The 11,282-nt window shown below is 33.0% G+C and overlaps 2 protein-coding genes across 7 annotated transcripts; both read left to right on the top strand.

Moving 5' to 3' along the window:
• PRP39-2 (Tetratricopeptide repeat (TPR)-like superfamily protein) lies at positions 1–5,834 on the top strand. Of its 4 annotated transcripts, none has more exons than XM_079061061.1 (13): positions 1–149; positions 1,402–1,499; positions 1,639–1,868; positions 2,071–2,238; positions 2,338–2,695; positions 2,795–2,938; positions 3,042–3,197; positions 3,287–3,403; positions 3,542–3,622; positions 3,725–3,865; positions 3,973–4,758; positions 4,898–5,124; positions 5,554–5,834. In XM_079061061.1, the coding sequence occupies exons 1-12, from the start codon at positions 86–88 to the stop codon at positions 5,081–5,083; spliced, it is 2,529 nt and encodes an 842-aa protein (XP_078917187.1). In that variant the 5' UTR covers positions 1–85; the 3' UTR covers positions 5,084–5,124; positions 5,554–5,834. The 4 variants fall into 4 exon arrangements, with proteins under 4 accessions (XP_078917187.1, XP_078917185.1, XP_078917186.1 ...); XM_079061059.1 differs by having other exon boundaries at positions 1,399–1,499; XM_079061062.1 differs by lacking the exon at positions 1–149 and having other exon boundaries at positions 1,404–1,499; positions 1,639–1,715; positions 1,781–1,868; positions 5,554–5,833.
• A 1,243-nt stretch (positions 5,835–7,077) lies between these two features.
• On the top strand, positions 7,078–10,586 carry LOC145124558 (uncharacterized). Of its 3 annotated transcripts, none has more exons than XM_079059961.1 (7): positions 7,078–7,190; positions 8,102–8,345; positions 8,622–8,707; positions 9,036–9,138; positions 9,229–9,711; positions 9,786–10,123; positions 10,234–10,586. In XM_079059961.1, exons 2-7 carry the CDS (start codon positions 8,177–8,179, stop codon positions 10,390–10,392), a joined length of 1,338 nt encoding a protein of 445 aa, XP_078916087.1. In that variant the 5' UTR covers positions 7,078–7,190; positions 8,102–8,176; the 3' UTR covers positions 10,393–10,586. The 3 variants fall into 3 exon arrangements, with proteins under 3 accessions (XP_078916087.1, XP_078916085.1, XP_078916086.1); XM_079059959.1 differs by having other exon boundaries at positions 8,619–8,707; XM_079059960.1 differs by lacking the exon at positions 7,078–7,190 and adding an exon at positions 7,215–7,364 and having other exon boundaries at positions 8,619–8,707.
• Positions 10,587–11,282: the final 696 nt, after the last annotated feature.

Genomic DNA, 11,282 nt, shown 5'->3' with positions numbered 1-11,282 from the left:
TTTCCCTAAAATGGGGTTGTGAGTTTTGACAAGAGAAGTTATTCCTCGTCGTATACCCTTCCGACCACCGTAAAATCTCACTCAAATGGACTTGCAGGTATTGGCCGACGCTGCCGATGGTCTTTCCGCCATGGAAACTGTGCCTGAAGGTGAGTTCTGCGCTTCTTGTAGAATAATTTGAATTTGTACATTTTTTGAGTATCCGTAAAGTATCTTTCTATCGAGAAGGTATTGTTCATTAATGCCTTCAAACGATTCAAACCCCTACCCCTGATACAGTAGCAATGGCCGCTGGCAATCTGTGTTCAGTGACTATAAACACCGTTAGGGTTGTTTAGCTGATGTTGAATCTTTATCAATTTGTATTTTGTGATACGTCTATTCTAAAATCAAGAAGAATTAGATGCATTTCACACACTCACTTTCGCAATTTGAGTTTGTTACGACTTCCGATTTACATTTATAGGGTCGTTTGGATGTTTTCTTTTTCAGAGTGAGTTCTTCAAAGTTGATTGGAGACGGTTATAGTAAATACATTTATGTCAATCATCAGTTTTCTTATAGAAATATTTTTCTCCAAATCTGACCCCAAGGAATAAGAAAACCAGCATCACAATTCACAATCAGTTTTTGTCAAGCAATTACAAATGAATAGGATGATTTTTTTACCTTATGCAATTAGAAAATAAGAATCTGCATAAGCTTTTGTCAAAAACACAAAACTGATTATTGCAACTTCTATCTCAATGTCCCTTTTTTTGTGGTTTATATGATCCAAACATTGAAGATCTAAAACATAGATACCCATCTAATGTTCTAGGGCTACATGCAAGGAATAGCAACATACTTTCAGTTATTTGTATTCTATAGCATCTTAATTATATTTCTTTCTATTACAACATTGTACCTCCAAATTATTTTTTCTTATGGCATTGTACTTTGAAAATTTTACCCAATAATAGCATTGTACTTTCAAGTTATTATTATTTTTTCAATTTTAAGTCATTATACCTTGAAAAATCTTCCAAGTTAGGATGTCATTGCTATAAATGGTAGATTCTATAAAATAACAGAAATTAATGAAAGTGGGATGTTATAATCAACAAATCAATGAAAGTACACTGCTAGTTCTTGCATTTAAGTGCTTAACCCTTTGTTCTATTTGCTCCCATGAATTTATTTTTTGTTTGTATTTTGTAATACTTTGAATTTTAATAAACGTGACTGAAAAGTTATTTTCCACTATCTTTCTCATCTTTGTGCTACAGATTGCAAGCATCCTTTCTTTGTGCAAATAACATGTTCTGAACCCTTTTCATCATAATTATAATTCAAGCTACCCTATTTATGGATCAAGTTATCATGTGTAGTTTGACTGTAATTGCCTTAATTGTTCAGCAGTTGGTTCTCCTGAAGAAGATTATGAAATTGCTGATGGTGACTCATTGGACTTTGATTCTTGGACTTCACTCATTTCAGAGATTGAGAAAACCAACTCGGTAAGCTTCTTATTTTGTCTATTGTGCATAGCCAATGTTTATCATGTAACTTTAAGCTTTCTTTATGGTTCATAGTTAATTTTATTCATTTATATGAATGTCTGCTATTTCTTGCAATTAATCTTTGGAATTACTTCAGGACAACATAAAAGCAATATCATCAGTATATAAGTCATTCCTCTCTCAGTTCCCATTGTGTCATGAATATTGGAAGAGGTATGCAGATCACATGACAAGGCTTTCTACAATGGAAAAAGCTGTTAAAATCTTTGAATGTGCAGTGGAATCTGCAACATATTCTGTTGGATTGTGGGTTGATTATTGTAGCTTCAGTATGCTTGCTTTTGAAGATCCACATGATGTTCGTCGGTAAATTCTAAACTCAAAATCATTTTTTAAAAAATAATTGGCCAAAAATTTGATGCTGCATTCTTCGATAATGATAATGCAACTGTTAGGTAGTGTAATAGTGTTTGGTATAATGGAATTAGGGAAGGAATAGAATGGTGATTTCAGTTATCACAAAATTTAAAAACATTTAATTTCATTTTTTTCTTTTTCTACTTCACAGAATATTTGAAAGAGGGCTCTCTTTTGTTGGAAAAGATTTCTTATCTCATAAATTATGGGATGTGTACATCAGATTTGAGTTATCTCAACAGCAATGGACTTTCCTTGCTCACATTCTTATTCGTGCTCTAAAATTCCCAACAAAGAGTTTACACAAATATTATGACAAGTAAGTTTGCATTATCAACCACTTCATCATAACTATGTAAAGGGTATTTCTGGAAAACAACCCTTTTTCTAAACTTGTGTTTGTTTTTCTATCTTTCAGTTTTAAAGAATTTGCTGCTTTTGTGGAAGAGGACATGTCATGCTCAAAAAGTCGCAACCTTGAACCCTACACAGATGATTCAACCATAGAATTCGCCACATCAGATGATAAAATCTTGAATACCATTAAAAAGCTGCAACATTCCTCGAGTGTTGAGCAAAGGTCTAAAGCCCTAAATAAACTACTCACCATTGGTGAGGGGTTTTATCGTAAATCATGCAAATTGCACGAAGAAATAGATTACTTTGAGAATTACATGGAGAGGGACTTTTTTCATGTGGAGCCACTTGAAGATGAAGAGCTGGAAAATTGGCATAATTATTTGGATTTCATTGAGAAGCAAGAGGATTTTGATTGGGTATGGTAGAAAATAGAAATAGAATAATATGAAGGTGGATACATGAGTTTTAATAATATAAGATAAAAGTAATTAAAAGGAAATATCTACTTAATACAGGCTGTGAAGGTGTACGAAAGATGCTTAATTCCATGTGCTAATTACCCTGAATTCTGGATGCGATATGTGGAGTTTATGGAATCCAAAGGGGGAAGAGAAATAGCAAAGTTTGCTTTAGAAAGATCCACACGAGTATTTTTAAAGGTGTGTTTTTTAATTTATGTCTCTTTAATTCTTTAATTTCTTTGATATTTCACATTGACATGTTTCCAAACTTGTTTACAAGGTATAAAACTTTGTGATACAGGATGTATCAGAGGTGCATATATTCAATGCAAGATATAGAGAGAAAATAGGAGATATTGAAGGAGCTCGTGCTGCATTTCAACTTTGTGATACTTCTGAATCTGATTCATCTTTCATTGAAACTGCAATAAAAGAGGCTAATATGGAGAAACGTCTGGTAAACACAATCAATCATCAATCATGACTATTATTTTATTTGCATTTGTAGCAAAAAAAAACCGACTGTTTATATTTTATAATAAACAGGGAAATTTGGATACAGCTTTGGACATTTATAAAAAATCACTCAAAATGGCAGCAGAAAAGGAGAAGATGCATATTATCCCTATACTTTATATTCACTTTTTCCGCCTCAAATACCTGGTATGCATTGCATTTCCAACACTTATATAAATTTATTTATAACTGATTATTATGATTTCAAGAAATAAATGCTCCATGAAGCATTGTTATATCAGTTTAAAAAGATTTTTGATTATCATATTTATTGCCTGTTTGTAGATCACTAGTAGTGCAGATGCTGCAATGAACTTACTAATAGCAGGTGTCCAACAAGTGCCTCATTCCAGATTACTTCTAGAAGTATGTTTCTCTCTCTCATCTTAAAAAAAAAACCAAAATGACAGTGGCTTCGATGTACTAAGGCGGGTACCCGGTTGACTCGGTGCAACTTTTTATTTACAGGAATTGATTAATTTTGCAATGACACACGAAGGATCAAGACATTTGAAAAAAATGGACCGAATTATGGCGACTACTATAACTTGTGAATCAGAAAGTTTAAGTTCCAAAGATCGTGAGGATTTGTCAAATTTGTATTTGAAGGTTAAAAATCTTTTACTCCAAATCACATTTATTAAATTATATCAATATCTTATGTCATTATACAAATAAGAACTTAACCATGTCTTATGTGTTTGCTAATTATACAGTTTGTCGACCACTGTGGGACCACAAATGACATAAAAAAAGCATGGAATCGTCACATAAAATCTTTCCCTTGCCTAATACGAAGACCTACCTCTTCACACAAACAACCCTCTGTGGTTCATAATATTGACCATTTTGCCCCTCCTTCACCTAATAAGAACCCCAAAAATCAAGAACATGAAGTTATATCTGAACCAAAACCAAATGACCTACAAATATTACAAAAATCGGATCAAAACACAACCGATGAAGCTGAAATGCTTGAGAAGACGGTTTCTTCCGAGAAAGAACCTAATCCCACCGCCCTTGAGGATACTCAACCGCCTGTAACCGCCAGTGAAAACTCCTCTCCGGTCACCGGAACCACCACCAACCACCACGAAACCGAAAAAGGTTTCTCACATCAACAAAATACTGAAAACCCTAACCCTACAAAAGAAAACAAGGGAACTGAACCGGTTGAGCCTGAACCACCGGCTCAACCGATGGTTCAGTATCCTATGCAAAATACTGAACCACCGGAGCTTGGTGGTCAGAACACACAAGCTTACAATCAAATGTGGCAATATCAATACCAACAGAATCATAATCAGCAACAATGGCTGCAAATGCAACAGTCTTATGTAATGCCGCCAGAGCCGCAGCGGCTGCTGCCACAACAACAAGCTTATGTTCAGCAGCAGTATCAGTTGTATCAACAGCAGGAACAATACCAACAGTATTGGTATCAGATGTATCAACAACAACAACAGCAACAAGGATATATTAATATGCAACAATATCAACAGGTGTGTGTGTGTGTGTGTATCTCTTAAATTTTAATTAATTAAAACTTCAAAAATAAAACTATTTATGCAACAATGTTTCACCTTTTAGCTTTTGCTATAATAAACAAATCAATGAAAGTATATTGCGCTGTTTATGCAGGGTCAAGTTCAAGGGATGATGCCACCAAATACGGGCTTTGATCAATACACACAACAACCGGTGGGTCCACGTGTACCAATAAACATCGCGTCTCCAACTAATCCCCATCGATCTTCCCATGGGGGCTCGTCACACCCTACAAAATCTCCGCGTTCTTCGTCTTTGGAGAGAACTCTCCATACTTGATCTCAACATTTTACGTTTATGGTTTTGTTTGTAATTTTGAGGTAAATGAAGCATATTGTCATAAACCCTTCAAAATATATCCATAAATCTAATATCTGAATTAATCCCGCATTTTAGAGGGTGTTATTAGTTTTGAAATTTTTTGGGAATTCAAAATTTGGAGGGAAACATAATTACCAAGGGTTTTCAGAAATTGGAGGGAAACATAATTGCCAAGTTTTTGTAGAAATTGGAGGGAAACATAATTTGCAAGGCGTTCTTTCCCTCTAAAAGAGGGTTTTGTCCTTTAAAATTGAAACTTCAGTGTTAAAATTTTGCATTGAAATATTGCATTCAATCCTTGTTTAAAAAAATATAAACTAAAAACTATCTATTTTTTTTTTAAATTATGAATCATACACCGAAATATATATATTAAAATTTATGTAAATTTCCATTCACTAATTTGTTTTAATTAATGTTGATTTTAGTGTTGCCAATGAGACTTTTAGTCAACTTGTGGTCAGTATTGGGAGAGTACAGTCAACGCGCTGAAAGGAGAGGGTGGATAAGTACCGCCGTCAACGTATACGTGTAATCATTTTACTGGTCGATAAGTTATATGTTTGCATTTTCATTTTGTCAACCCCTTCTGGTTTGATCAGTTGTCACCTAGACCCATTTAACTTATTTTGATCGTTGTAAACCAAACCAATCATTTTATTTGTTTTAGTACACGAAATATTAAAGTATATCCTTTTGGCTTTTAGCTAGGACAATGATGCAAATACACAATTAGTTCATACAATTACACGTACATTAGTTAAAGAATATTCACTTTAAATAAGTTGTTATTTATATCATGGAGCTTAAACTTAAATAAATTGTTCATGTTTAGATGAAAAATACTTTTATTTTGATATTTTACATTTGTTTTGTAGTCTTCAACAAGAATCTATTATATGTGCATGTATGTTGTAGAGCATGTATCAACACAATTATTTAGTGCATAACACCTCATGTTTTTTTATGTTAAATTCTTTTTCTCTTCAACTAATTTTAACTCTCATCCAAAAAGCGCATGGAAGTCCTAAGTCTAATTCATTTTCGTTATATTATGGTACATTGAAGATTCATATGAAAGTAGTGAGATTAAACATAATCACATAGTGAATAAGGATGATAATGAATCGAATATATAAATTAGTCATTCTCTTATATCTTTTATGTCCCTAATATCCGATCCATCCCCGATTACCTCAATTATATTAAAATATACTTAAAGGCCTACCTTATGTTAACACGATCAAAGTTTCAAGTGCATTCTTACATATAATACAAGATTTATATCAACTATATATCAAACATAATCATCCAAGTTAATTATTAAATTCGAAGGATCATAATTTTAACATAGGTATTTTTAGCAAAATAAAGTTTGGGATACTTGGAAGGATAATGATTGTGTATAGATTTAAGTGATGATAAAAAGTTAGAATAAACAAAATTGATATAATAGTCTAATTTCATTGTTTAACCTACTTATGCTACGTTAATGATTATAGATTCATTGTTGTATTGATGTTATTTTCTTCTAATGATAATAAATACTTATATTTCTTAACTTTGTGGTTCTATTTTTATTTGAGGTATTGTAATAATAAACAAATCTTTTATATAGATTTACTATTATAACATAAATATATAGACAGATACACACATCAAATATTATTTAAGGTACACATTGTATCTATATATGTATCAAATCAAGTTTCAAACATCACCTATAGTTTGATATGGTACTTGAAGAATAAAAATGATAAATAATTTAAATAAAGTTTTTAATATCTAGGTAATTTCAAATTTTCATAGTTATTTTCAAAACTAGTTCTCTTGCATCAAATCCCTCGACTATAATGTTAAATAACTTATTATTTAATAACAATCATACAAACGATATTTAGTAAAGGGACTAAGTATGCAACCTTCACAAAGTATAAGGGTCTTGAGAATAAAGAGAGAGCGACTGCATAAAAGCGCGTCAATCACAGAGAAAGGGAGAGAGAGAGAGAGAGAGAGAGAAAGAAAGAAAGAAGAGGACTTGGGTTTGGGGGTTTGATATACAAAGGTAATCAAGAACGCATAATCTTTACTGTACATGAATAATCAGTTTCTGATTATTTGATATTTGATCACTACGGATATGATTGTTAATTGAATTATATATGCATAAATCTATACATATATGTATGTTTTTCAACTTCATGACTCAACTGCATCGACGAGCTTCGTCTTGATTAAGGTTTGTTGTATTTTCTTGATTCTTTTCTGGAATTAGTATTTCGGTTATGAAGAATTCGCTTACGATCATCGTCTTTTTCATCAGTCTCGTCTGTGTTGACTTTGATTTTAATGTCGTTTAGTTGAAATTGGAGTTGGATTATCGTTATTCGTAGTTGACTCGTTTGAATTTATGAACACGGGATCATGAAGGTGAAGCGCGAAACGCGACAAACAGTCGCTAATGTCTTGTTGTAGTTTTCAGCTTGTTTGTTCGAAACCTTTCCGTTTCGAATTTTTTATATATTGAATTTGATTGCTTGTGGGACTTTGTTTATTGACTTTAATTGAAACTGAAATTAGGGTTTGTGATTGATTTTATGGAATCTATAGCACTAGATCATGAGCGTGAAGGTTGATTCCACACACACACACACACGCGTTGATCTCACTTTAATTTTTTCTTTTCTGGTTTATCTATAAGTGAAAGTGATGTATGGAGATATTTTGATCCAAAAACGTGTTTCTTCAAAATAGTTTTGTGTTTCTCTTGATCTCTTGATGCATAAAGGTCATGGCTGAATTGGAAATATTTTTCAAAGAAACATATTTGTTTCTTTGTTAGATCGTTGAATTATTAATATGTTATCTGAAGAAAACTTTTAATTTTTATGGTTGTTTTACATGATTGCTATTGAACAACCTAATTATACTATGATATCTTAATGTATTACTTCTTTTTCTTTTGGTTAATTGCAGACATTTGAAGGTATTCTGTTTGGCCACTGATGTTTTTGAGTCAATATTGTGATACACATCATAAGTACAGAACAAATGCCATCACTACAGATGAAGATGAAGTCAACCATGGGCTGTTTGAGAGAAAAGAATGGCCTCCATGTATGTCAAAAATCCAGCAAGATTTCCAAGAACTCTTCATCACATATCAGGAGTTTCCAACAAGAAGCTCAACTTGAGACTTGTATTTCTAACAAACACGATGGTAATAACCTAATTTAGCAGTTACACTAAATTTTTTAAGGGTTAGATGCAAGAAACAACAACATAATTCCATTGATTTGTTTATTATAGCATCCTACTTTCATTTCTCATTAAAACACCATAGTTTGAAAAATCCACCCAGTTGTTTGTTTTTTTTTTCTTGTGATCTGATTTTCTTGAGTAGCTAAACATGCTAAGTTTATGTTAATTCTACTCTTGAAAACATCGATCTTTTTGATGATCTTGTTTTCTTTGATCTCATTTTGTTTTTCAGCAGATTCTTTCTGCGGTGAAGCAACTATGCAGGAAATTAGAAGCGATGAAACTAACTGTTGTGAACATCTAGAAGAAGAAAGTATTCAGGTTCCAAAATTATCTCCAAACTGTGTTACATAGGCTGCATCTGTTACACTGGATTGGACAAGCTTTCTATTTTTGATAATGGGGACGAAAGGGCATTCTCGTCTTTTCTACAAAGGAAATATCGAGTTGATGTCCCCCCTTTTTAGGTTGGACAAAAATTGCAATTTTTTTGTCCCATTGACATGAGTTCTGCCTTGTTATGTACAAAGATCCATGTCTCTTCTGCTGTTTATCATAATTCTTCAAGATTCCCATTTGAGTTTCTCTTACTTCAAAAAGCCTTACAACTACCAACATTTAGTTATATGACAGTTGTAACTGATTGCAGGATCATACACAAGCTAACTGCTCTTCAGCCATAGAAACTATCTTTTCACCTAACCCAGAGTCCAATCACAATGAGAGTGAAGCAACTGCATCCAATAATGGAGGTAAGAAATAAAATCACACTTTGAAAAATCTACCCAGTTATAGCAATGTCATTGTCATCCATAAAAGTATTTTTTCTTGTGTCCATATAGGGAGTGAAAAAGACATTGAAGTGGCATCATCAGGAGATGAAGATAGAAACTCATGTGAATATCAAAGTTGTAATGTCTCAGATTTCTTCATCTCAGACATGTCTGTTTCTAGCCCACCCATTGAAAGGAGCTCTTCATCATATGGCATTACAGAAGCTACATGTTTGCCTGATTATGGATGTGATGAATCAAACATATTTTTCGATGATGATTACATGATACTTCCTTTTCTTGAAGACAGCATTGACACTTGCAAGGAGGAGGATGACAGCAGAAACAGTTTAGAACCTGTCATGGTTTCAGAAGAATCAAGCTTATATTTAGCAATTCATCAGCTGAGATCATGCAATCAAGAGATGGAAGTCAATAATTATCCTGAATGGGATCCTGCTGAATGTTTGGATCCACAAATGTTTGTTAAAAATCTGCCTGACCTTTCTGAAGTTGAAAGAAAAACTGTCACATTAGCACTTGATTTAGATGGTATGGAAACATTTTGGCAATAATTTCTTTATTGTGGTTCGTTAACATTAATTTGTTGATTTTGGAATATGCAGAAACACTGGTCCACTCTTCATTGGAACACTGTGATGATGCAGACTTCACATTTTCAGTATATTTTGATCTGAAAGAGCATACTGTCTATGTAAAGCAGAGGCCTTACCTTAGAGAGTTCTTGGAAAGAGTATCAGAAATGTTCCAAATTGTGGTGTTCACAGCAAGTCAGAGCATTTATGCAAAACAACTTCTTGACATATTGGATCCAGATGGAAAAATCATCTCTCATAGGGCGTATAGAGACTCTTGTATTTTCACAGATGGAATTTACACCAAGGATTTAACAGTTTTAGGTGTTGATCTTGCCAAAGTCGCCATAATTGACAACTGCCCACAGGTAATGTTTGTAATTTATCTTTTTTTCCATTCCATTCCATTCCATGATGGAATGGAATTGTAAACTTTACTTTCATCTATAATACTGATTCCATTATTTGGTGGTTTTAGGTTTTCCAGATGCAAGTGAATAACGGGATTCCAATAAAGAGTTGGTTTAATGATCCATCAGATTGTGCATTAATTACACTTCTGCCCTTCCTAGAGACACTAGCAGATGCTGAAGATGTTCGTCCAATAATTGCCAAGAGATTCGGTAACAAGGAATAAGTGCCCACCCCACCCCTTGTTTCTCATAATTTCACGTAACACCTCTTTCCATTTTCCAAAAAAAAAAAAGATGGTTAATATAATTATCCATACAATAAAACATTGTTGGCACATTGTCACCCATGATGTTTTGTCTAATTTCTATTTTCCAGTGTACAGTTATAGAATCTATTAAAAGTGTGATTTTATCTTCATTGTTCTTTACACTTCATTTTTTTTAATCATTTAGTTAACAAAAAACATTGAATCCTTACTTAATTATAACATAATAACAATCATATCATATACTTAATAGATGCACAATTTAGTGCGTGTTATCAGGAAGACCGATGGCGGAGGTAACAACTCAGAAGAACATATTCGTACTCTGGGCGTAAGATTACCATTTTGCCCTTATGTGCAGGTCATATGAAGATCTTTAATGGGTTCATAAGCCAAATGCCATTCCTATAGGTATTGCTCATTCATTAATCATTATCAAGTAAATTACAGATTTTTGTCCCTAAATCATTGTTTCTTAACCTAACCCTTTTATCCTTGTAAAATGACCATTTTGCCCCCCATCTTCTTCTTTGAACCCCAAGTTTTTTGAAACCCTGGATTGTTTGAAGTACTGATGTTCTTGACACAGGTTGTGGTAGACTCACAAACAGGTAGGCTTTTTGTTGACTTTTCATGAATGTTGACTTCTTATAGTTATCTAAGTCACTACCCTTTGAGTTAATTTCTAACAAAATTTTGTTGACTTGTAGATTTAAATCCCCTAAAATTACTTCTAACAGGTAGATTTGTGTTAACTTATAGTTTTAACAGCTAGATTTCTGTTGACTTGTTTTATGTTGAAAATTTAGCAGGTAGATTTATGTTGACTTTTTTTTTTTTTTTTTCAT

The sequence above is a fragment of the Lactuca virosa genome, chromosome 7 (genome assembly GCF_052849685.1).
Source record: "Lactuca virosa cultivar CGN04683 chromosome 7, Lactuca_virosa_CGN04683_v6, whole genome shotgun sequence".
Lineage (NCBI taxonomy): Eukaryota > Viridiplantae > Streptophyta > Magnoliopsida > Asterales > Asteraceae > Lactuca > Lactuca virosa.
Note: the sequence above shows the minus strand (reverse complement) of the source record. Positions and strands in the feature narration are given on the sequence as shown.